General features: G+C 47.4%; 1 protein-coding gene across 1 annotated transcript; it reads right to left on the reverse strand.

The window, feature by feature from the left end:
* On the reverse strand, positions 1–26,897 carry GALNT12 (polypeptide N-acetylgalactosaminyltransferase 12). The gene is made up of 10 exons (XM_036330234.1): positions 26,451–26,897; positions 18,084–18,253; positions 14,528–14,717; positions 12,044–12,229; positions 11,585–11,702; positions 10,061–10,237; positions 7,857–7,988; positions 5,211–5,324; positions 3,476–3,622; positions 1–687 (listed from the first exon to the last, which is right to left on the reverse strand). The coding sequence occupies exons 1-10, from the start codon at positions 26,813–26,815 to the stop codon at positions 547–549; spliced, it is 1,740 nt and encodes a 579-aa protein (XP_036186127.1). The 5' UTR covers positions 26,816–26,897; the 3' UTR covers positions 1–546.

Genomic DNA, 26,897 nt, shown 5'->3' on the forward strand with positions numbered 1-26,897 from the left:
CATAACCAAGTAGCATTCTTTATTAAATAAATCGAGGTTATCTCAATGCCCTGAAGGAATCAGCAGAATGTTCCCATTGTCCATCTGTCCACAGTGAGAAAAATCAAAACCAGCATCTGAAGTATTATCAGTTTATGCAAAGTACATTACATGAGTCTAACTTCAATACGTGCACACATCTCCATACCTGGAAATCCTTGTAAATACCAGAGTAAAACATTTACTTTTTTTTGCCAAGGGAATAAAAAGGCACAACCGATCTTGATAGAAAAATATTTGAAGGCTTTTAATTCTCTGACTACCAAGAATTAACATTTTATGATTACCCTTTGAAAACTAGGTATTTGGGAACAATTTTAAAGTTTACAAAAAACAGTACAAAGCTTATTCACATTCTTACCACATCGCTTTCACAAATTGCACAGTGATTTCCTTATAAAACAGAGCAGCCAAGTTTTGGGTGGGCCCATCACTATATGTAGCAAAGTCTTTTGGGCTATGTCCAGGGCCCCGTCTTCCATGTGGTCTCCGTGGTGCAGCGACACTTTATGACATGCGTTCTTTAAAGAACCATTTCTGATGTTCCGAGTTGGTGCAGTCTCGTAAGAGTGGTACGAAACTGTTGCTGAGTGCCTTCTTCTCAGCCTGAACACATTTCTTGGACTGTATGTGAAATAAAGAGCCATCCTACAAAAGATCATAGACAAAAGATCATGGACGTTCAAGAGAATGATAAGCATTTCTCAGAAAGTACCTTTTTCCTTAAAATGTGTTGTGCTCAGGACAACTTTGATCATTTAAGAAAAATCTATTGAGCAGTAAGTGTCTGCATGTGGAAAGGCAATCCAGGCCCGTCTGTGCAGAGAGAGGGCCAGGCATGTACAGCATGTGTCATGCTAGCCTTTCACAGGAGCAGTTCACCGGGTCCCAGACTCCGCTGTCAGGGCCAATGGTGCCACCTGCTGGCTGCTCTTGGGACCTGCCAGATCCTATATCTCAGCGGGACAATTTTTCTTTTCCTTCAGGGAAGTCAGGACCAAAGAAAGACTCTTTATGAATCTCTTCCACTTAGGTCAACTAATTCCATCCCTGGAGATCTCCTTCTCTTATGTATTTAAATGGAGAGTCAGGAAACTTGGCTTTAGTCCCAGCTCAGCTACAGACCAGCTGAGGGAGGGGAGCCAGTCAGCAGAGAGGAAGTGGGTTCCACAGACTGTGTCAATTCCCAAACTCCCAAAGACAATGATCCTCTTTAATGCCTCCCTCTTCTCTTCTTTTTCCAAACTGTTGCTGAGTTAACTCAGCAAATCTCTCCCCAGGTCCTGGAGTTTTTCTCCCCCTGACCCCGCTTTCTATTGTAAACTGTACATCCTCAAGGAACCTAATCATGGCCTGGCGACCAATGGGCAGAACAGTGACATAACCTGTTCCAGGGCAAGAGAAGCCTTAGTAATAAAATTAGATGCAAAGGAATCTCAAAAATATTAACCACGAGAACCTTTTAAAGTGCTCATAAATTGCCTTTAGAATAATGCGAAAGTAAACACAGGGCTACCTCATTTTATTACGCGTCCTTGTGTTGCACTTTGCAGATAATGCTTTATTTTTTACAAATTGAAGGTAAGACCCTCCACCAGCAAAATGATTATGACTTTGAAGACTCAGAAGATAGTGAGCATCTTTTAGCAATGAAGTATTTTTAATTAATGTTTTTTAAACATATGCTATTATTACACACGTAAGAGACTATAGTATCGTGTAAATATAGCTTTTTTATGTACCGGGAAACCAAAAAAATTAACGTGACTCGCATTATTGCAATACTTGCTTTATTGCAGTCGTCTGGAACAGAACCCGCAATATCTCTGAGATATGCCTGGAATTAAGTAAAGCACCCCTCCTCCCACCCTCCTGAATGGACTTTTCCTTAAATGGTCACTGAACTTTAAGATAGTCCGGCTGGTGTTGCTCAGTGGTTGAGCGTTGACCCATGAACCAGGAGATCACGGTTCCATTCCTGGACAGGGCACAAGCCCGGGCTGTGGGGCTTGATCCCCAGTGCGGAGTGTGCAAGAGGCAGCCAATCAATGATTCTCTCTACTCATTGATGTTTCTATCCCTCTCTTCCTCTCGCTGAAATAATTTTTTTAAATGTTTTTAATTTAAAAAAAAGAAATTTAAGATAACATTTCAAACCAATTTTGTAGTCTCTATCTTGCATTACTGTTCTTTGAGGGCTTACAATGGCTTCCAGTGAAAGAAAGACGAGAAGGGGGAGGGCATTGCAGAAGGTCACGGACTCTTGGGGTTTGCAGACATATGTCCCCTCATTTTTTTATATCAGGTAGACAACACTATGGCGCCTGGCTTTTCCAAGGAGCCTGCAAATTACATTGCTAATCATAACACTGTCTGCAGGAAAAAGTGCTCCAACTTCTAATCCTACTTGGAATTACCCTATTTATAAGCAGTCTAGATGACCCTTTCCATCCCCGGGGCCAGTCTGGGAATGACAGCTTCCCACGGAGACGAAGGGAACTAATTTTTCTTCTGAATTATTTTCTTTGGTTTTATTCCCTCAAGCGCTCTCTTTGTGAGTCAAAGGATATGACTGATTTATGAGTCGCATCACGGGCTGACCGTGAACATAGTGGAGCTAGTGACCTTCATGCTTGAAATAACACCCAAGTCCAAGTCAACGACTATTCTGATGGAGAGCCAACTCCCTCAGAGAGGTCTCTTCTTGGTTATTCTACTGACAGGAACGACTTGAAAGAGCTTCCTAGTTTCCAAATATTCCTAGCCATACATCTAATCCTCGCTAGAGTTAAGACGAGGAGACTTTGCCGGAACCGGTTTGGCTCAGTGGATAGAGCATCGGCCTGCGGACTGAAAGGTCCCAGGTTCGATTCTGGTCAAGGGCATGTACCTGGGTTGCGGGCACATCCCCGGTGGGAGATGTGCAGGAGGCAGCTGATCGATGTTTCTCTCTCATCGATGTTTCTAACTCTCTATCTCTCTCCCTTCCTCTCTGTAAAAAATCAATAAAATATATTAAAAAAAAAAAAAAAGACGAGGAGACTATGACTGCCCTCACTTTTAAAGCCAGGAAAAGGAGGCTTGGAGAAGGCGTGACTTACACCTCGATCTATCCTCCCATCCTTACACGTTGGCGATCTGTTTCACTTGTTTAAACCCCATTTCCTTCTAATGCACCTGCGGCAGGTCCTCTTCCCATTTCTGCCGGCTGCAGCTCAAGGTGGAAGGTGGGAGCGGGGGGGAGCAAGGGGACTGAGAGGAGTTGTCAGTGAGGGGAAAGGAAAGCGGCTGACACTGGACTCCTGGGTCCAGCAGTGCGGCCAGGGACTCAGGGTCACTGCGACCTTCTCCTATACATGGCGGCATCCCTGTGCCTCCCGGCTCCCCTCCGCAGCCCACAGACAGCAGCGAGGAAGGAATGCGACCGCTCACTCACCTCCTGCAGGACGAACTTCTGGTTCTCCGGGACCGTGTCCTGGCAGAGGTGCATGATGAGAGTATCTGTTCCTGCCTCCACAGCGATGCAGGCCTCTGGCTGGTGGGTGTTATAGCGAATTTCGTTTTGGGACGTGTGCTCGAAAAACTAAAAACGGAGCAGCCAACAGGCGTCAGTTACCCTCTGACGAGGAAAGGGGAATTGCTGGATGAGAAACGGGGGTCCCTCGCTCTCTCCTCACCCGCTGGCACTAGCCTGTCTGATCAGTCAGCCTCCTGCGTGTCCCCCCAGCATTTCAGCACGTGGTGTGGGGCTCAGCAAGTGTGAAAGGAGGGGCCTCTCCCATGTCCCCGTGCTTGTTAGATAGCGAGTGCGGGCTGGTCCCCATGCAGGTGGGGACAGCAGGAAAGACAATGGGTGGGTCCCAGTGCCAGCACTTGGGGCTCCGGCGCCTGGACTAGCCATTTCCTCTCCTTTCCTTCAGGCCTCGCGTCCTCCTCCCTCGGAGATACAATGAGTGCAACGGTGCCTTGGAAGCTACCAAGTGCTGTCGGCAATGCACCACCCCCGCCCTTCCGGGAGATTCGGACACAGGTGGCTATCCTGAAGGCACGTGGGGCATTGCCTCTCAAAGGGATCTCCCAGAAAGCTGGTTAAAACAAGCGGCTGGGGTTCCAGAGGGACAGGGTGGGTCCGAGAGTTTGCATTTCTAAGCTCTCGGGGACGCTGCTGGTGCCGTCGGAGGCCCACCTTTGAGGAGCACTGTTCTAAAAAGTGCTGGAGAACCTGAGTAACTTAAGTTGGCTGAGTTATGAAAGTTTACTGTTGACCATAAGGGGGCTTGACAGTCATACGGAATTGCAGGACTCCAGGTTGGAAGAACACCCGATCCCACCCCTTTGTCTCCAGTGTCTGCCCCCTCTGAGGACAGCGGGCTTTGAGGTCTGGAACCAACGCTTCGCGGCTCTCCTGCCTCCTCTGCCAGCCCCAGCCTGGTGGGTCCATCTGCTTTCCTGGGCCGGGGTCCTGTCCTGGTCCTTAGACCCTCCAGACGTGCTTCCTGCCCGGCCTGAAGGACAGCACTTAACTCAGGTCTGCCCCGGTGCCCGGCTGAGGTGACTGCCCTGAACACTGCTCTGCAGGGTGGCACTCGGCATCAAAACCTGCAATTCTGCTTAACAGCTAATGATGAGGAAGTCATCCAAAATGCAGATCTGCTGGGGTTTTTCCTTCCTTTTTTACTGACCAAAGATGTTAGTGGCAAGATTATCTATAATCGCAAAAATCAGGGAGGCAGGGAATCCGTTAGTAAAAAGTAATATAGCCACACAAAGACCTGTCAGAGGCCGTAGGAACGGTCTTCTCAAAGGATGTCTAATAACACACGTATGATCAAGATCATGGAAATGCAGAGGGAAAGCATATAGACATAAGGAAATAACCATGTAAAACACATACAAAAAGAGGGGAAGTAAATATGTCTTAATCATTGTGGTGGTTGCTCTGCGTCCTGTCATTCTCTGTTCACTTCTACTTTTTATACTTTCCAAATGCTGTGTAATGAGTATATATTACTTTTATGATGAAAAAAATAATGAACACGTAATTTTTTAAAAGCACATAATTTCCCCTCGTTTTCCCCTTCAGAGGCTCACACCGAGGACCCCTTGAGCACCGAGCCTCCCACTGAGCTCCCCCCACAGGAGACTAACAGGCCACAGAGAACAGCACGTACCTGGTTCTGGCCCATCCCGTGGCAGAGGTACAGGAGGACCTGGTGTCCCGTGAGGTCGTGTTCGCTGGGAGGGTTATAGTCAAAGCAGTAATCTTTCAGTCCTTTGTTCTGCAGCTAAACAAAACGCACAGGGGGCCTGTAGGTCCAGACTTATACACAACAGACTCCACCCAAGGCTCTGAGGGAGGGTCAACAGAGTGGGAGAAGCACCTGCCTCAAGAACTGGACTCAATGGTAAGAGCCCCTTACATTTCTCACTTTAAACGTGCTTTCCCACCCTATACCAAGGCGGGGATCAGAACCCCATTTTGAGGTGATAAACCTGAGGATCAGTGAGATTAACTTTGTATGACCTGAAAGCCCATACTCCTCATTTCTCTTTAATGCAGCCTTATTGCTGCACTAGTCCAAACATAGCTGGATCGGCGCCTCACCAATATACCAAGGGGCTCCTGTTATTATGCATCAGCAAAGGACACCCCAATGGACAGACTCGGCACTCCCAGATCACAAGGCCGCCATTCTAAGCTCTAGAAACAGCATAATTCAAAGAGCCAATGTTGCCCAAGGTACCCCAACAAGTAAGAGGAGAAACCTGAGTCTTGAATCCAGGGCCTCTGACTCCAAGTCCAGTGCTCTCTCTATCACTCAGCAGTGTCTTATCTAACGTCACCTCTGACGTATCTTTTGGCTCTAAAACCCTTTAATCGCTCTAAGAGCAAAAAAAAAAAAACCACGGTAGGTTCCATGGTCCCTCCTCCCTTCCAGGAGCCTCTGGGGAAAAACTCAAGTACTTTCTGCATTCCTTCCTGGAGAGTTCAAAGAACCCCCTGAACCCACTGCTGCCCTGGCCCTTGTCTACTCTTGACTAGTCTGTTCTGATGACAAGACTCAGCCATATTGAAGGAAGGATTCCACAGCCCAGTAGCTCGGAAAGCACAGCCTTCTGCGTTCTTGAGACCGCTTTGCGTGTGAAGGAGCCGGGAACAGGACAAGTCCCCGTGACTCTCCGTGAACCTATGATCAATCTCACCATACCAGCAGGAGGACCAGACATTGCGCGCTCCCTCTCTGACGCGATAGGGGTGCAAAGCACACCTGTGAAGGGTCCTTGCCAGAGAGATTTCTCCAACTCCAGTCACACTTTTAGACATCACTTCCATTGTAAAGAATATGGGGGCCCTGACCAGTTTGGCTCAGTGGATAGAGCGACGGCTTGTGGACTGAAAGGTCCCAGGTTCGATTCTGGTCAAGGGCATATACCTTGTTTGTGGGCACATCCCCAGTGGGGGGTGTGCAGGTGGCAGCTGATCGATGTTTCTCTCTCATCGATGTTTCTAACTCTCTATCCCTCTCCCTTCCTCTCTGTAAAAAATCAATAAAATATATATATTTTTAAAAAAGAATATGGGGGAGAGGCACAATTTAAAAGTCACCATAAAGAAACAATCAGACAATCCCAAGGGTGAGCCACTCTCTAGGGCAACTAATGCTGTAGCAAAAGAGAAAAAAAAAAAGAAGAAAGAAGGAAGAAGAAAGAAGGAAGAAGAAGGAGGAAGAAGAAGGAGGAAGAAGAAGGAGGAAGAAGGAGAAGGAAGAAGGAAGAAGGAAGAAGGAAGAAGGAAGAAGGAGAAGAAGAAGAAGAAGAAGAAGAAGAAGAAGAAGAAGAAGAAGAAGAAGAAGAAGGAAGCCGCCTTAGATTAGAGAGACTTTAGAAGATGCAGCGACCATATGCAATGTGTAGGCCTTGTTTGGATCCCAAAGGGAACTTGCCAAATAATCCAAGAGAAATTTGAAAATCTGGGGGAATCTGGATAAGGGATGGATGTTAAATGACACCAAGAAATTGTTGTTCATTTGGTTAGGGGTGATAACGGTCTGTGGTTTTGTAGGATGATGTCCACGTTTTACTAAGATTCGTGCTGAAGTGGATAGGAGTAAAATGACACAATGTCTGGGGTTTCCTTGAAAAAAGAAAAATATGGGAGGGTGGAGGAGAGGGAAAGCAAGAAAGGCAAAATGTTGATAATTCAAGAATCTCGGGGATAGGGTTCATGATACCATCTCTCTGGTATAAATTCATAAGGAAACTGAATTTAATGCATGGATATCCTGCTTGGTGTTTATCAAAGACTTTCAGGGGGACACCAGCACTTCTGACCAACACGGCCAGGAGACCTCCCTTGCTATCTCAGTGAATTCCTAGCGAAAGCCAAAGGCACCAGACATTTTAGCTGGCCTCACCCCAAGAACATTTCTTTTAGGTTTCTTAAAATAAGAGAAGTGACTCTCCTCTCCCCACCACTGCCTTTGTGGATCCCGGAGTTAGTAATTAACTGATCTGGCCACTGAGATTTGAAATAATGTTAACAAGGTGCTGGTAAAAACTCGGATATGGAAACAGCAAATGAGCCTCAGTTTCCTCATCAATAAAATGGGAGGTTTATACTCATTCATTTCGAGATGGCCCCCAGGACTGACACTCTGGACCTGAGTCCCAAACCCTCACAGGGAGAAGGAAGAACAGTGGATGAAAAGGGAGAGGAGTCTGGCCGTGGTCCCCACAAAGGGGCCTTTCTGGCCCAGGGTTTGTTGATCAGACCTGGGGGCCAGGACTCCCTGCCCAGCACGGGCCGCCTCGCTCACCATCCCGAAGAAGCCAGGCCTGTCCTCAGGCACATGCAGTTCTGGATACACGGTCTCCAGGAACCACTTGAAGTCCTTACACTGAAGCTTGGCGCGAAGCTGCTTCCTCTCTGTCACGTCCCCAAAGGGCTCCTGAGAAAAGAACAAAACAGTGAGCCGCTGAAGGTGATGGCACTTCCTATCAAAGCCCTGCTCTCCACTCTTGCCCACTCATTCACTAAGCTTTTATTGAGCACCTAATGTGTACCGGCCCTTTGCAGGGCACAGAGTACCAAAAACAGCCTCAGACATAGTGGAGGACACCAGCAGGAGAGACTGTCACACAATCACATTCCCAGGTGCTCTTGCTACAGGGAGGTGCAACCAGGTGCACAAGGAAGGACACAAAGCACCTGCTGGCGGGATGAGGAAGCCAAATCCTGGGGCTGCATTGGACCCCTGGGCCAGCAAATCAATGATGAACGTGTGATCACAGACCAGCAAAATGTCAGCAACAATCATATACAATGACATTCCAATTTACTACTCATATCTGACAATTCACTTTCAAACACAGGTAAGTATTCTAGCTGTAATCATGAATGAAAACCTTATGTGCTCAGTGTATTGAAGTCTAAATATATACTTACTAGAGGCCCAGTGCATGAATTTGTGCATGGGTGCGGTCCAGCCACCCACCCTGATGGGGGCCAATTGGGACCAGGCCGTAGGGGAGGGGATGCAGGAGGTTGGGGGGGACGATTGGGGCCCCAATCAGGCCGGTTGGCCTCCACAGTGCTCGTCACAGTGACCAGTCGCTCTGGCGTTCCAGTTGCTTGGCTTTTATATATATAGATGCTGGCAAAAGCAGAATGCTACAATAATAAATACTAGTGGGAGTTTAGTGTTCTGGACAAAACCACTGGTTAAGAACTTTCTGCCCTGGCCAGTTTGGCTCAGTGATTAGAGCATCGGCCCATGGACCAAAGGGTTGCGGGTCTGATTCCTGGTTAGGGGTGCATACTTCAGTTGCAGGCTCGATACCAGCCCTGGTCTGGGTGCAAATTGGAGGAAAATCGGAGGAAACTAATCGATGTTTCTCTTCCTTGGGCAAGATGGAGGAAGCAATGAGCCTGGAACCCAGAGGCAGAGAGAAGCCCAGGGAGGTCAGGGGCTGGGTCCACAGGGCTCTGCAGAGCACAGAGAGGCCCACTAGAGTGTACACACCCCAGGCCCAGTTCTTCCCGCATCAGCTCTGAGGCCTGGAGCAAGTTCCTTAACTCAACCTCTCTCTGAGTTTCAGTTTTCTCCTCATTTCTATAAAATGAAAAATTCAGAGCCCGCCTGAAGGGCTGCTGTGAGGAATCAGAAGAGATTTTCATCAAGTGGCCAGGAAAGAGGTCTTGGAGCAGACCTTCTTGTCTAGCCAAGCAGCCCTCTTAATTATGGGAATGAGGGTCAGTGGGCCCCTGTCCTGGGGTGTGCAGAGCTGGCCTGTGCAAGGGCAGTGGACCTATTTGTTAAAATTTGCTTGTAGCCCTAAGATCAACTAGTGTTCTCCGGCTTCTGTCATTTGAGGACATACACAGGGCAGGGAAAATTGTGAGTCACCCAATGTGCATGTTCTAGGCTCTCACACTGCAAACAAGCGCCCTTTTCATGCTCCATTCAACGTCACATCTTTCAGATTTTTGTGCTTTGCACTGGGGAGTTCACCATTGGAAATGGCCCCTGAGCGTAGTGCTGAAGTGCCGTGGAATGCTCCTCAGCGTAAGAAGGCTGTGAGGTGCCTGACGGGGAAATTTTGTGTGCTTAATAACCTTTTTTCATGCATAAGTGACAGTACTATTGGCTCTGAGTCCCATGTAATGAACCAACAATATATGAAATAAAATGAAACACACATAAAAGCAAGGTTATGTATTGATCGGTTGATAAAAATGTCAACCTGCTGGAGGCTTCCATGAACCTAATCCTGTATTTCCCCCAAGAGTGATGGCTCAGTGTTCCCAAATTCAGTGTTTACGGTGACTACATAGAACATATTACTGCAAATAACGAGAATCAACTGTAAATTATAGTGAAGGAATAAAACTGTCCCATACTGTAACATGAGCACCCGATTTATTTTCTATTTCTGGGCCATGGTCCACTATGGTACAGAGGCCAGACTAGCTGGTTTTGTTCAGAGGAGGCGAGGCTGAATGCAGGGGGCAGGAACTCACCAAGCGGGCGTGGGGATTGCGGTGGTAGTAGAGCTCTTTGAACTCATCCATCCACACTTCAGCTGCACGGACACTGTTGGCCAGGGCCTTTTTGCGGGAGTAGGGAGCTTGCTTGGGGAAAACGTGGCCCACGTGAGAACACGGGTGTGTCTCCAGGATCCCGCCGCACTGCCAGATCTGCACACAGAGCAGAGGAGGGGCCGCGGTAGGTGAGCAGGGGATGAGGTGCTGGTCCCTAATGCCCGCGGCCAGGAGGCCGAGCACAGAAGTCATGACGAACGCTGCCACACTCTCACCCTCCACGGGCAGGAGGCTACTTCACAGCACCCTCAGAACACAAAATGCAGGCAGAGTACGAAAGCAGCCCCGAGACAAACAAGCCCCAAGACCCCATGTCCATGCACTAAATCTCATGCACTTGATGCGTGACGGGACCCATCGCTGACCTCGCTGGGAACACATTCACTCAGGATGTAAAATACAGGCTGATTACCTGATCTGCTAGCCACAGAAGATAGGAAAGCAGCAAGTAAGAAGAGAGGTTTGGGAGGGGGAAAGGAAGAGCTTCTAGAGGCAGGCAGAGCAGCCTGACACCTAGGGAAAAGGCAGAAAGACCATTAAAAGCCACTCTACAACTCAACTGTTATCGGGGGCCATTTCATGCTGGGCAAATCGCTATGGACACCCCACTGTCCATAGAAGGTATGACCAATGATTGGCGGGGGGGGGGGGGGGAGGGGGCGGGGGGGGGAGTCCTCAGTGGTAGGCCAAATTCTTGTTCGTTAGGTAACTCTTTTTAAGCAGGAAACCATATAAAATATTATTTAAATTTTCTATTGAAAAGCTTAGATTAACATAAGGTTTTGATGCTTACAATGCAAGGTTAGTTAACTGGAAAACCCACTGAAAAGCTTAGGGTTTCTCCAAGGGGCCTCATCTGTGAGTCCTGGATAGCAGAATCAGCAGATGGGCTTATTACAAAAGGCACATCTCCGGTCCCAACAGTAAACCCATCAAGCCTGACTTTCTGGAGACGGTGCCTGTAAATCTGCCTTTTTAATAAGTTTTCCCACCAACTCTGTATGTGTCCAGGTTTGAAAGTTGCTGTGCTACATAAAGAGGCCACTTCGTAAACACTTAAGCAAATCAAGTCTCCAAAACATGGACTCAGGAGGCAGGGACCAAGTTTTAGTCTAGTCTCTGCCACTCACTCCTGAGCAAGTCACTTCCCCCCTCTGGGCTCCAGCTCTTCCCTCTGTAGTGAGAACAAAGAACCAGGTGACCTGCAAGGCCCTTTCCTACCCCAAATCTATTTAAAAGTAGATATTTTTTAAAATTTGAACAAGAAGGCAAGCATGTTTATAGGATGCTTATGCCATTATCATCTTTCAGAATTTCTGGATAAATTACCAACGTGGAGGGAAAGTGTACCAGGACCTCATAAAATCCCATCATTCCCAAAGAGAGAGAGAGAGAAAAAAAACAGGTTAAGAATGAGTCCAAAGAGAAGACTGGAATACTTACCCTGAAGGAGAATTCGAGGTTTTCTCCGCCCCAAACTTCCATTCCTGTATCATAAGACCCCAGATATTCAAAATATTTCTTACTCACAGCAAACAGCCCACCAGCCATTGTTGGAGACCTAGAAGCACATGAGATCCATATTGCCATGCAAGCAGCGGGAAACCACTGCTAGCTGAACTCCTTTCCCACCACAAGCCCTTCAGTCCAGTCATGCATCTCCAAAGAGTACCCTGAGCTCAGGCTCTGCCCAGCACTAAGCTAGGCCTGGGAGCACAGCCATTCCCCACAGTCCCTGCCCTGGGGAAGCACAGACATCTCAACAGGCAAGTACATAACTCTGTGCATGATAAGTGTGTAAACTAGGGTGGGGGGCCCAACAGCTAACCATCCCTCCCAAGGGCCTTCCCTGACATTTTAGCCAGGTGCAATGAGGCTCGCTCAAAGAAGTCGACCCCTGACCTGATGACATCGACAGGTGACCGCATCCGCATCCTCTCCCTCTCAGGAACCACGTGCCACGTGAACACCAGCCTCCAGTCGAAACCGCCGATCTGGGGCTCTCCCGAGTTCCCCAGGTACTCGAAGGTGTTCCAGTCGATCACATCAATCACAGGGCACACCACTGCCGACTCCTCTTCCTGGATCCTGCAAACACCCAGGACACCCCGTTTCTCCATGTGGATGGGTACAGGGGGACCATTAGGAAATCTGGGAATGGACTCTCCTCACCCTTCCACTAGGAAGGAGGAAAATCCATGTGAGAAAGACCTGCTTCTCTCATTCCAGGTGTCTGCAGCCATGTCAGGCAGGTGACCACCTTGGGGGCTTTTTAGGGGAAAGCAGGGAGCAAGGATTCTGACCTTAATATGAAACACCCCACAGTTTTAATGTTCTGATTCTTACTATGAAAGTCAAGATGTGTAAAAAAATCAAAGGTAATTTTTTTAAAGAGAAAGCAGATTTTCAATTTCTCAAGACTGCAAAAGGTTCCTTCATTTAATCACAATTAGTCATAAAACATCAAGCTTGGCTCAGTGGTTGAGCGTCGACCTATGAACCAGGAGGTCACAGTTCGATTCCTGGTCAGGGCACATGCCTGGGTTGCAGGCTTGATCCCCAGTAGGGGGCTTGCAGGAGGCAGCCAATCAATGATTCTCTCTCATCACGGATGTTTCTATCTCTCTCTCCCTCTCCCTTCCTCTCTGAAATCAATAAAAATATATTTTTAAAAATAGATATTTTAGCCGAGGCCGGTTTGGCTCAGTGGATGGAGCGTCAGCCTGCGGACTGAAGGGTCCCAGGTTCGATTCCAGTCAGGGGCATGTGCCTGGGTTGCGGGCACATCCCCAGTGGGGGATGTGCGGGAGGCAGCTGATCGATGTTTCTCTCTCATCGATGTTTCTGGCTCTCTGTCTCTCTCCCTTCCTCTCTGTGGAAAATCAATGGAGTGTATTTGGAAAAAAAAAAAAAAAATATATATATATATATATATATATATATATATATATATATATATTTAAAAAAAAATAAAATGTCAAGAAATAATAATCTCCCTGTGCAGAGATGCCCCCAGACCAAAGGGCCAGCTTTGGAGTTAGAATGTAAGTTCTAATCCTATTCACTGTGTGAACATTAGCCGAGTCATCTCACCTCTCAGGGCCCAAGGTGAGTGGGCAAAGTAGGTTTACAGTTGTTTGTATGGAAAACGATACAATAATTAATAAATAATAATACAAGAATAACCTCTGTGTTTCACGTACTCACGACAGTAAACTTGTTTTTGCCCCCCCTGTATATACACATAGGGTTAACATGGGGATGTCCGTGAGATGGCTGGCAGAGAACCTAGAACAAGCGCTATTCCTTTCTTTTCGCTTTTATTATTGTGAAACATTACACACAGTGGGAAACACTGTGATTTTCTGTTGCAGGCATCAGCGCGTGCGTATGCTTTAGCTAGTTCCTCCACAATCATTATTATAAGCCCAACCATCCGTTGGCTTGCTGTTAGGCTGTGGTTTTTTTGCATCTGATAGCACATGAGGAAAGATGAGCTGAGAATGCACCATGTGTGAACACTAGATTTCTCTGGGTTACGTTTTGGGGTCTTGTATCTGGAATCTGATACCTAAAAATCATTAGAGTCACACAAAACAATGGTGAGAAGAAACAGAGATCCACCAAACTTGAGCTATAAGGGTTTTTAGAATAACACCAGAAATGAATGACACTATGAATGACACTGAGGTAAGAATTACAAGTTTGGGGAAAATCGCACTGTTCAGGATGGATTACGTGAGACAAAGAATCAAGCTTCTGAGTTCACTAAATTCAGGAAATTGCAGAGTGAGTATTACCAATGCCCAATTCTTTAAATAAATTGAGGGCATTATGAAAAGGGGTGAGAGGGACAAGGCAGACTTGCTGGGCAGGTTCAAAGATGCTGCATAGTCTCTAGCAAAGACCCCAAGAATTTGTGACTTGTGATCAAGCTGGTTGGAACCATGGGTAGCCTAAATTTTACAAGAAAGAGAAAACTGGGGAGTCAGCACTGGAGTGGACCCTGAATCATGGTTATGGAACGTGCAGGACGAGTAGCAGAGTGCCCACAGAGGCACTCACTCCTGGCATCTGGGCAGAACCATCCTTTGCTGTGCAGGTTGCACACACTGCAGATGTTTGGCATCCCTGGTTCCCAGCTCACAAAATGCCAGGAGCACTACCCACTGGACATGGCAACCGAGAACATCTATTTCCAAAAGCCCATGGAAATAATGGGCTATGTTCCTGGTTAGGACCATCTGAGAGACACTGTCCAGTGACAGAGGACTTGTCCAAGGAGCCACTGAACCCAGGCGCCCCGTGACCGCTCACATGTGGTGATCAGTCTGTTTTTGCTTCTGTTGAGCATTGGGGCCCTCCCCACGCGGATGGCTCACGTACCTCTGCAGCAGTGGCTCCAGCCACCCCTCGTGGCACTCACAGTGGCAGTCCAGGAAGGTCAGCACTTGGCCCTTTGCTGCGGAAGCCCCCAGCAGCCGGGCTCGCACCAGGCCCTCCCTCTTGTTGGCGCGGATCAGGCGCACCTTGGGCAGCTTTGACAGCTCATTTTCCAGGCGTTCCTTCAGGTGCTCTGGGGAGGCAAGGGGGACAATGAGGGACACACATCCCAAGCCAGGTCCTTCCAGGGCCACCCTGTCCCCAAAAGAAAACTAAACAGACATAAGCCTCCTTTGCTCTGCCACCTGGAACATGCTCACCTCACCCAGAACCAAGGCTGAAAGCACCCCAAAGGCCAGGGGAGGCTGGCGGGGAGGAATTCCAGAATCACCAAATGCCTAAAATGGGTGACATGTATGCAGATATATCTCAATAAAACTGTTACCCCCAAAATACATTACACCTTGACTTATGAACATTTAAAAATAAAAAGCTCAAGAACCATCTGACCACAATTTTTCTGAAAAATTGTGTTAATGTAAATTTGTTAATTTATGTTAATTATGCAATATGCTATAAATTTTTAATTTATATGGAATAATCTATACTAATAAAAGCATAATATGCTAATTAGACCAGAAGTCCTTTTGGATGAATCCAGGGCTGTGAGGGAAGCCTGGATCCCAGGTGCCAGAGGGAAGCTGGTGCTGGCAGCCGGGGGAAGGAAGGCCTACTCTTGCACAAATTTCATGCATCAGGCCTCTAGTTTTAATATAAATGTTGTTATTATAGCTATATTATTATAGTTATATTGATGCACATTTTATTATATGATGTTAGTTCTGTTAATGTAAATTTTCTCAGTAGCATATTTCAGTTGACACAGTAATAGTAGTCATAACAATGGCAGCTAGCCTGAGAGGGCCAACTGTGCTCATTGCTAAGTGATTTACATGATTCTCACAACAATCCTACAAGGTAGGTACCACTATTACTCCCATTTTATAGATGAGAACACTAAGGCCAGAGAGGCTAAGGAACTTGTCAAGGTCAGGGTCACAGAGCACATGAGCTGAGGGCCCATGATTTAAACCCACGGACTCTGCCTCTTTGAGTCCACAGGCTTAACACTGCCCCCCAGAGCTTTCTTGTGCACCTTCTGATCTTTATTAAAGAAATCTACAACTTGTCAGGAGAACATCCTCTTTTTCTAAAGAGGAAATGAGTCCTTAAAAGTTGAAAGGATGTGCCCATAGCTAGTGCTGACCCCAGACTCCCGACCTCATTCACAGGCTCTAGGGCTGGAGGCCCCCACTCACACTCCTCAGTGGTCAGGTAGAGGCTGGCGGGCACACCTGGGGCAAAATAAAAATGAAAGAATTTCTCTACATCAAATGGGATTTGTCTCAAAGTCTTCAATCATCAAGAAAGGGGAAATTTTTATAAAATGTTCTAGGTTGCTTCATAGTTTGTGAAAATATTCTTGCCACTAACAAAAAAGGTAACACTCGTCAGTTTTTCAATCCAAATATAACTGCAAGTAAGTTGATGGTAGGCGCAAGGCAGATGACTTCCCACGCAAAGGTAACTTATGACGGTGCCCAGTGAATACCCCAAAAAGTGCACCTGTGGCCTCCTGAACTCATTGTGGATTTGGTCAGCTTCAATCTTCTGTCTGCTGAACTGTCTTCCCACACCCTCAAGGGGTGTCAGCCTCTTGGAGCTCAGACTGACAGTGCAGGTAGGGGGGGGGAGGCAGGCAGGACTCTCACCTCCATTATGGCTTGAGTGAGCATCTCACCTGCTTTACAGGATACCAGGATGGGAAAGGGAAGCTGTGGCCCTGCAGCACATTTCTGAGGGAACTGAGCTGTGCTGGCAGGGGTTCGGACCGTGCTCCTGCCTGCCACAGAATCCCATCAATCCAGTGAGTGCCCTAAAGATAACATTTTAAATCTGCTATTTGCTTCTGAATAAAGACATTGCTGAAATATTTTCGGCACTTTCTAGTTTAGTATTGCATAAAAACAGAAGTTACCATTTAACAAGTGCTAACACTATACCAGGCACTGGTACCTTGCTTTATCTCACTTAACCCTTGCAACAACGCTACAAGGTAGGAAATATTATTATTTTATTTTATCTATGTTAATGAGTTACATTAATATATTTTAAAACAGGGGCTGAAGCCAAGGTTGAAACTGGTTAAGCTCCTTGCTCAAGGCTGCATGGCTGCGAAGTGTTGGAGTGGATTCAAGCCCACGCAGTATGAGCCAGGACAGTGTCCACACCGACAGGGAGGGAGGAACAAAAGGAAATGGAGATGAGTACCTCCTCCGTGCTGCTGCTACGTGAGGGTCTGTCCTGTACATGCGCACAGATCCCTGACCTCATTTCCTCCTCACCACAAGCCTGAGGCAGGTGTGGATAAACCCATCCGCCCATGAGAAACAGGTTCAGAGAAAGACAAGTGAGCAGGGACTCGTCTTGCTGCCCAGGGATCCCCAGTGCCTAGAACAGCACCCAGCACACCGTAGAAACTCAAAAACTGTTCACTGAATAATGAAGGACCAGCCCTGGGCTGCATGTGAATGGCCGGATCCTAGGTCACTGGTCAGGCCTGCAGGGACGCTGACCACCCTGTCCATGGAACACCTCTCCCTGGCTTCAGTTCTTTTGTCTGGGCTGCCCCTTTTGATCTCAAACTCAACACATCCAAAACCAGACACCCCTTTCCTCTCCCAGACCCGTTCCTCCTGTCCTGGGTGGCTTGTCCAGCTCTAAGATGGCACCACCATTCACCCGGGGACCCATGCCAGAAGCCCACAGGTCATCCTTGCACCTCAGCCAGTCTCCGGCCCTGTGGATGCCACCACTCGAGCACCCCTAGTCCCACCCCCCTCCCTTTCCTCTGCCACCACCTGACTCTAAGCCTCCATTTCTCGCCTGGGCCACCCCTCCAGCCCCCGGGCCTCCTGACCCAGCTCCTCTGTACACCATTCTCCACAGTCCAGCCCAGAGGGATTCTCCCCAACAGCTCTCCTGCTTAAAACCCTGCCTTGGCTCTCCCTGCCCTTAGAACAAAGTCCCAGCTCCTCGGCCTTGTGTTCTCACTGCACCGTTCTCCACCTCTTCTCCCTGCCTCTCCCTCAGCAGCTGGCCCTCCATCCTTCCTGAACCACTGGCAGGTCCTACACAATCCACACGGAGCTGCACCTCCAGCCTTTCCACATCTATGCCCTCCACTTGAAACACCCTCCCTCCTCCTTTGCTGTCCACAAACTATTCGACCTTCGAGGCTACCAGGAAGGCCAACCACCCATCCTGAGCACCCAGCACAGTGAGTCCCTTTCCCATGTTTCCTGGAGCACCATGTGGTAGAACCCTCAGTCATTACATCTGTGTCCCTCCTCCAGGCTCTGAGCTCCCTAAGAGCAGGAGCGGGACACAGACAGGGGGACGCAGGAGGCCTGTCCTAACCAGGCCTTATCGCACTCTCACCTCCCAGGCACTGCCATGGAAAGCTAGGCCCCACCAAGAGCCCGTGTCAGGGGCTTACCTCTATCACTGTAGTCATCCACAAGGATAACTTCTTCTAGCAGGATGTCTGGGGACGTCTCGAGGACACTGTAAACTGTCCGAAGGAGAGTTGACCAGGCTTCATTATAAAATGCGATGATAATAGATGTCGTGGGCAACTGATCATAATCGTATTTCTTTTCTTTGCACCTGCAAATACAACACAACTTCGGGAATGGAGAACCGACTGTTGACTGTGTGTGTACCCGGCCAGGCGGGTGCTGGGCATGGGGTGAAGGGGACATAGGTCAAGACCAGGTCATGGGACAGTGAGATTTTCATATTGTTCCCTTCCATAGACCATCTATTCTGAGGAAAGCCAGCCGCCATGCAGTGAGGACGGAGCTGCTCTTAGCCTATGGAGAGGTGTATGGAGCGAGAGACTGAGGTCTCCCACTACAGCCAGTATAAACTTTCCAGCAAGGGATGTGCCTGCTTTTATTAATTTATTTTTTTTATTTAATCCTGACCCAAAGATATGTTTTTATTAATTTTAGGGAGAGAGAGAGTAAAGTTTTCGAAAATCAAGTTGATGCGATTTAAAGAACTGTCTTTTAGTCTAAAATCACATCCCTACTGTTCTGGATTAAAATTAATTCTTCTCATAATAATAAGCAGGAGGACAGAAAAAGCTCTGCTGGACCGAATAGAGTTGGGACAGGATGTCAGCCCCTCCTCAGAGTTTTTGTTTTCGTGTTTCCATTGGTCTGTGACAACCCAAAGCCCAAGGCCACTTTTCTCACTTGTCTAGGTGGGTTCTCTATTTGAGTCCCCTTAAGTCACAAGAACGCTGCATACCACTTTGGCAACACACACTCAGAGCCTTAAAATGCTCCTCTTCTCTTTGATGTCATATTACTGTATCTAAGAACTTCTCATCTAAGACAAGAATCAGAAATGTCCTAAAGGAGGCTTGTGGTAAAAATTTTTCTTTGCAACATTATTTATAATATCAAAAATCTATTGACAATTTCAATGCCCAACAAGAAATGGTTAAATAAAACGTAGCATGGCTGCATGAAGAAACGCTATATGGCCACCCAAAACCACATCTTCAGAGGATATTTAACAATAAAAGACAATGACAACATTATATTGTTAATTAAAAAAAAAACAGAGTACCAATCTATACAGCATAATGCCAGTTCTATACACAACAATGTGTATATGCACGTGCTCACACATAAGCAATAAACAGTAAGAAATATGCCATAATGTTAACAATGGTTATCTCTGAGCAGTAGATTATTTCTGATTATTTAATTTTTATGTTTTCCTGCATTCTACAATTGTTCCATAATGAATATGCATCATTCTTATAATCACAAAAGAGATTATTTTTTAAAAGCTGGATCATATTTCTTTAGCTCCCCATAGCAAATGCCTTCAATGAACAATAATTTCATATTCTGGCCTCTCCTTTTTCTCTGGGCCTGGCAGTTTCTCCTTCTTTCTTTAAAACAGCCCTTACAGGCATTCTCCTTTGTGACTGCTCAACGTGCCCTTCTGGAATGTTTTCACAAAAATTACTTTCCCCTTTGCCTGGCTGATAAAAAGCTGAGCATCCTTCAATTAGACGAGAACAACTCTGAGTCACTCAGGGTTCCATTTTTGACTAGGGGACAAAGGGAAGCTCAAAGCAGCCCAGCCAGTGTGGCTCAGTGGTTGAGCGTTGACCCAGGAACCGGATGTCACCGGTTTGATTCCTGGTCAGAGCACAAGCCCGAGTTTCAGGCTTGATCCCTAGTGCAGGGCGGGCAAGAGGCAGCCGATTGATGTTTCTCATCGATGTTTCTATCTCCCTATCCCTCTCCCTTCCTCTTTCCCTAAAATCATTAAAAATAAACAAACAAGCCGAAACCGGTTTGGCTCAGTGGATAGAGCGTCGGCCTGCGGACTGAAAGGTCCCAGGTTCGATTCCGGTTAAGGGCATGTACCTGGGTTGCGGGCACATCCCCAGTGGGAGGTGTGCAGGAGGCAGCTGATCGATGTTTCTCTCTCATCGATGTTTCTAACTCTCTATCTCTCTCCCTTCCTCTCTGTAAAAAATCAATAAAATATATTTTTAAAAAAAAATAAACAAACAAGCAAATAAATAATTTTAAAAAGGAAACTCAGAGCCAAATTCACTGCTGACTCACAGAAGCCATCCTTTCCTTAACTTTCTGGTATAACAATGTGCTTTGTGAGGGCAGTGGCTGAACTCTCATTTTCTCTGGGTATCCAGCATGCCTTGCATTGTACCTGGTAATGGCAGTAGCACGTTATTAGGTGCTTACTACGTGATAGGCAGTATAAGCACTTCACATGCATTATTCCATTTGACCTCCACATTGGGTGGGGCCTACTCTAATCTCCACTAACACAATACATGTCTATGTAGTGTATGGAGACGAATGAAATGGGTGCAGTAAACGCCTCCTGAGCTTTTATCTTTGGTTTCAGGTTATCACACTGAAAATTCCTATTCTTTGTAGAACAGGCCAGGGAGGTCATCATGTCCACTGGTGTGTTTTATCTGCCCAGATTCCTTCTTCCTTTCTTCACAGTATTGCACTGTGATTTCCCTTTCAGAAACTATGCCTCCTGGACTCTCGGTCTGTGTGGTTACACACACACACACACACACACACACACACACACGTATATTTACATACACACAGTCCTCTGGTAAGGTCAAATGCCCCAGTCCTGACCAGTCAACATTTTCTGATGATATCAATTGAATCTCTGAATCCAGGGCCCAAAATAATCTGAACCCAGTTCTCATCCCAGACTTTTCTACTATAGAAGTCAATATGTTTTTTTTTATATTTAGGTCCGTTTCCATTGGGTTTTCAGTCACTTTCAACCCAAAGAACCCTAAGAGAGAAAAAGTATAACAAAAAGAAAGCATAAAATAAGATGATATAATTAAATCCTAAAGTATTAATAAGCACAATAAATATAAATGAACATGACTATCTAGTTAAAGTCAAAGACTGTCAGTCTGGATTTAAAAACAAACACAAAATTCAACATGCTAGAGACACACTTCAAACATAATTACACAGCGTGAGTGAGAAAACTAAACACGCTCTAAACTTAAAGAACTGATTCAAAGAAAAGGTGCCACTCTGACGGCCACATGATGAATCTAATAAGAATAAAATATCTCGCAGTTTACAGCCTTGTTGGAGAAGCAAAAGAAGCATCAGTCTAATCTCCACACTATGTGTGATGTTTTTCCAAAGATAATGTTATCAAAATAGACAAGCAGGCTACCTCCCTGCAAAAAGTGAAATTCTAACCAACTCCCTCCTGCTAATCCCTGCAAGACACAAACACTTTTGCTAAATTACCTAATTTGAGCTATTTTGAGACTGTCATCCCAGCACCCAAATCCTGATCCCTAAACTTAGTATTGATTACAGTATTGATAAGGCTAAAACCAGAGCAAGCATTTTAAACTTCCAAATAGCTGTATATTATTTAGACACTTTCCTAACCAGTGGTTCAAACTCCTCTGCTATGGCAGAGAACGCCGTATATTCTTATGTGTGGCATCCTCATCCAAGTGCCCATGAAAATGCACTGTCACTCAACTTTTCTCTCTGGCTAAATGAGTCAGAACACAAATGAGGATGACATTCTAGTGATGATCTCAAGGCTTCTCTGACCTAGGAAAACGAAAACTTTCGGCAAATATTGGGAGTGCAGAATTGTTAGCAATCACTTGCTTGTGACACACCTTCCAAAGACTGTGATGTCATCACTAGTTTCAACTGCACTTGGTCTGTTTTTAATCCCCACTTTGTCTACTTCTGGTGTTCTCCCACACCCTCCAAAGCACCCACCCTTAATCTTCTGAGTGAGAAATCTTTAGGCTCTCAGCCAGTAGCTTTCAACACTAGTTGACATCAGCCTTAGCCTAGCCCTAGGCTCTACCCACAGAAAATTATATTTAATTGTTCTGGGGATGGTCTCTGAAATCAATCTTTTTAAGTCTCCAAAGACCACAAACCCAGCTATCTGGCTTCCCACTTTGGCCGGCTGCCATCTCAGAGTGAAAGTTCCCTCTCCAGGCTATGCTCAAATGATATGGGAGTTGTTAAAAGGTTTTGCAAACCCTAAACTATATCACCATGCAAGGATTGCTTGTCATCCTCCACCTCTTCCTCCTTGATTCGGTGCTATAATGAATAAAAATAAAGCTGTGCTCTAATCCACTGGCATGTAAAGTATTAGACTCAGAAGAGCTGGGGTCTACAACAAGTTTTAAGGCAGTGGTTCTCAACCTTCCTAATGCCGAGACCCTTTAATACAGTTCCTCATGTTGTGGTGACCCCCAACCATAAAATTATTTTCGTTGCTACTTCATAACTGTAATTTTGCTACTGTTATGAATCGTAATGTAAATATCTGATATGCAGGATGTATTTTCATTGTTACAAATTGAACATAATTAAAGCATAGTGATTAATCACAAAAACAATATGTAATTATATATGTTTTCCGATGGTCTTAGGTGACCCCTGTGAAAGGGTCGTTTGACCCCCAAAGGGGTCTCGACCCACAGGTTGAGAACCGCTGTTTTAAGGAATTAGAACCAACACTCCTAAGTTTTTCTATCAGTCTGGAATCAAACCTGAAGGAATTTGAACCCGACCCCTGAAGTCCACGGGCTAATGCTCTAACCACTGAACAACTGGCCAGGGCCCATATGTATATTTTCAAAATCTATTTCCAAACCTGGAAAAATCTGGAAGGATGACAGCAAAATGTTAACAGTGGTTCTCCCCAGGGTGGTAAGTTTATAGGTGATTTTTATTTTTTGAACATCTATTGTTTTTATAATTAAAACAGATAATTGACTCCACCCAAAAGGGAGGAGAGAATAAAAGATCTGAGTTCTAACCATGGCTGGTGTGGCTCAGGGGTTAGAGCATAGGCTCATGTACCAAAGTGTCACGGGTTCTATTCCTGGTCAAGGAAGGGCACATACAGTGGGGCCTTGACTTACGAGTTTAATTCGTTCTGTGACGGAGCTTGTAACTCAAATTAGTCATATGTCAAATCATAAAGTGAACGAGTGAGACACGTGATGTGGCATTCACTGTGATGTTCGCTGCGCCAACTAGCGGTGGGGTATCTGAAGCTGGCTCATAACCCGAATTTTAGCTCACAACTCAAAGCAAAAAATCGGCCAAGAGATGGCTCGTATCTCGAAAAACTCGTTAGTCAGGACACTCGTAAGTCAAGGCCCCACTGTACCTGGGTGTCAGTTTTGAACCTTGGCCTAGGTCCCGGAGTGTGTGGGAGGCAACCAATAGATGTGTCTCTCACATCAATGTTTCTCTCTCTCTCTCTCTCTCTTTCTCTCTCTCTCTCTCTCTCTCTCTCTCTCCCCCCTCCCTCCCTTCTTCTCTACTTCCACTCTCTCTAAAAATCAATGGAAAAACATCCTCGAGTGAGGATTAACAACAGAAAAAAAACATCTAGCCCTAACTGGTTTGGTTCAGTGGATAGATCGTCGGCCTGCGAACTGAAAGGTCCCAGGTTCGATTCCAGTCAAGGGCATATACCTTGGTTGCGGGCACATCCCCAGTAGGAGGTGTGCAGGAGGCAGCTGATCAATGTTTCTCTCTCATCCGATGTTTCTAACTCTCTATCCCTCTCCTTTCCTCTCTGTAAAAAATCAATAAAATATATTCCAAAAAAACCCCAAAACATCTAGGTTCTAGATCAGCTCTCCCCAGATCTGAGTGTTAACTTGGCTTCTTCTCTTAGTTGAGACTGGATGCTGCCTCAGGGCCTTCCCTCCTGTAACATTCAAGCTTCTTAACAACCCCTCTGCTTATTAATTAGATTCCCAAGGGACCAAATCTCCCATCCAGACTGTGAACTCATAATCTGCCATTCCTCAGGCTAAATCTAAAGAGCCTGATTAAGTCCTCACCCCTGTATGAACTATAAAAGTGAGTCACCAAGAAAGGCCCTGACACTATTGGCCACACCAAAGTTATACCTCAAGGCCTGGCGGGGCTGAGCCCAACAGAGATAAGCATACCTTTCTCTCCAGCTAGGCGAGAATAACCCAACAGGCCTTGCAGCAGGAATTAAAGGCTGGAGGTATTCAGACTCCTTATCATGCTGGGTTTGGATTAACTTCCCAGGGTCAATGCCACAGCAGGATCTATAAGCAAATCCTGATAGGACACAGGGCAGCTGTGTCACCATGGAGACAGGATACCATAGCCCATAGGTCATCCACAGTGTCCCAAAGCGATTTCACAACTGAGACAATAAAGGAAGTAGGAATCCAGAAAAGAAAAACTTTATGACCAATCCCTAGACGACTCTTAGAAGTGGCCTCCTGAGTAAGTTGTTAGCAACAGGGAAGAGAGGAAAACTAATAAGAACTGAGTGCACAGTGTGTTCCCAGGTGTTAGGTGCTTTATTACTGCCTAGGTTGGGTCTTTTTACTCATTCCCCATTTTTTGTTGTTGTTGTTAATCCTCACCCAAGGATTTTCAGAGAGAGAGTGGAAGGGAGGGTGGGGGAAGGAAGGGGAGAGAGGGAGAGAGGGAGGAAGGGAGAGGGATAGAGGTAGAGGGAGAGGGAGAAAGAGAGAGAGAGAGAGAGTGCTTCCTGCATGAGGGGGCTGGGGATGAACCTGCAACCCAGGTACATGCCTTTGACTAGGAACTGAACCCATGACCCTTTGGTTCCCAGGCCAACACTCTACCCACTGCGCACACCAGCCAGGGCTACTCATTCCCTATTTTGCAGCTAAGGAAACAGGCTCAGAGAAGCTAGATAGCTTGCTTAAGATCACAGAGCTGATGAACAAAAGAGTGGGAATTTTATCTCACATGGGCTGGGTTTGAACCCTAGAAAGCTTCCCCTACCAGTGGTCAGCAAACTGCGGCTCGCAGGCCACATGCGGCTCTTTGGCCCCTTGAGTGTGGCTCTTCCACAAAATACAGACTTCTGCGCATGGGCCACGAAGTTTCAATCGCACTGTACGCGTGCGCCCGCACGTGGTATTTTGTGGAAGAGCCACACTCGGGCCAAAGAGCCACATGTGGCTCGAAAGCCGTAGTTTGCCGACCACTGCCCTAAACTGTTACTCAGTGAGCACCCTTGGGTTTCAAAGAGATAAAGATGCATTCAGCCATTTGGATGAAGTGGAGGGAACTACTACCAATCCCAACAAACTTCTCCAAAAGATTAACAGGGAAAATGCCTAGGCAAAAGCAGAAGGCTAGACGTGAACCGATCCCAAAAAATAGGGAGGTGCAAGTCCATCCAAACTTTGCAGAGGTAGGGCCACCTCGGGCAGACATTCATTCTCTCTCTGGCCAAGGATCCACAGAGCAGGTCCCTTAAATCCAGAAATCAGTGCCAAGGGAACCAAGAGGGTCACGTCCCCCCAAGTTCCACCACTTTCTAGTTGTCACCTCTCCTCTCTGGGCCTATTTCCACGCCTTTAAATTAGGAAAGACAAGGCTCAGGGAGGGGTAGCAGGTGCCTGATACACACAGCAGGCTGCCCAACTAACTATGAGCTCTCTTTTCCTCAGTCTTTAAGGAGGGGATCAAGCAGGGAACTGGAAGATTCCCACCAACTGAGGAAAAGAGAGAGGAGGCCAGAAGGGCTGTCCTCCTGCCAGCGTGTTCCCTTCTCGAAACCTGGGCAGTGGGCACCAAGCGCCCAGCCAGCAGCTCCAGTAGGAATTGGGCCTTTGACCACACAGGCTCTGGGCCTGCACCACCCACAGGAGTGAGTGGGCTCGACCACAGCCAGAAGGCGCCCTTCCCACCAGCCACTCCTACCTGCCTTCCTCCTCCTAATGCTCAGGTGAGAGGGAAGGTGGATTGCAGCCTCTGACGTGGCTGGAATCCTTCACGGCCCAGGCGCACGCATAACTAAAAGGAGCCTGTCTTGAACCCCAGGAGTCCTTGGCTTTGCAAAGGCAGGAAGATACTGGCAGAGCTGGACTGAGGGTGCTGTGGGGCCCAGGAAGGGCACCCAATGGGGGTCTCATCTTAAACCTGTCGGCTTAGCCCCGATCCCCACTTTTCTGGACCGAATGACATACTCTCTGAAGAGGGAGAGAGCCAAGAGACCACATAGGAACAGATTCCTCAATTTCTGACATTTTTTCTGTCTTCATTTTTTAAAACTTTCTTGCGCCCCTCCCCCCATGTGAACCCTTCCACGGCCAAGTCCCGAGAAAGACTCAATAGGACGCGCAACCCCCAGGTATGTTGAGACCCCACGGCCACCAGGCCACTCCACAGATGCGGAAACTGAGGCGCCCCAACTCCGCGGGCAAGGCTCCTCCGGCCACCTGCGGACTCACAGCGGGTTCCAGCGCTCCGGCAGGCGGCGGTGCAGCGAGATGCGGTCGCTAAGGTAGATGTTGATCTGATGCAGCCGCACGCTCTCCTCCTGCAGCCGCAGTTCCTCGCCCTCCAGCTGCAGCCGCACCGCCTCGCCCCGCGCGCCCAAAGCGTTCTCCGGCACCGGTGGCCGCGGCAGGACCGGGTCGCGCCGGCCGGAGCGCGGGGTGCGCGAGGGTCTCGGCTCGGCCGCCCTGGCCCCACGATGCGCTCTCAGCACCGAGCCCAGCCCGACCAGCGCCAGCAACGCCAGCAGCACCAGCAGCGCCTCCCGGCCGCGCCTTAGCCCCCGTGGGCAGCGCCGCCACGCCGAGCGCCCCCACATGCGCCCACCAGCGGCTGCCAGCGCTCGGCGCGCCCCGCGGCGGCGGGGCAGCCGGGACCCGGATCCCGGAACAGCGCCGCCT

This window comes from Myotis myotis, unplaced genomic scaffold (assembly GCF_014108235.1).
Source record: "Myotis myotis isolate mMyoMyo1 unplaced genomic scaffold, mMyoMyo1.p scaffold_m19_p_12, whole genome shotgun sequence".
Classification (NCBI taxonomy): domain Eukaryota; kingdom Metazoa; phylum Chordata; class Mammalia; order Chiroptera; family Vespertilionidae; genus Myotis; species Myotis myotis.

Excerpts from the sequence above, each read along its gene's own strand:
- GALNT12 (XM_036330234.1), bottom strand. The coding sequence starts at position 26,815 with ATGTGGGGGCGCTCGGCGTGGCGGCGCTGCCCACGGGGGCTAAGGCGC. Across the intron at positions 18,254-26,450 it reads CCGGAGCGCTGGAACCCGCT|GTGCAAAGAAAAGAAATACG; the intron begins GTGAGTCCGCAG and ends TTGTATTTGCAG. Across the intron at positions 12,230-14,527 it reads CTGGAGCCACTGCTGCAGAG|GATCCAGGAAGAGGAGTCGG; the intron begins GTACGTGAGCCA and ends GGGTGTTTGCAG.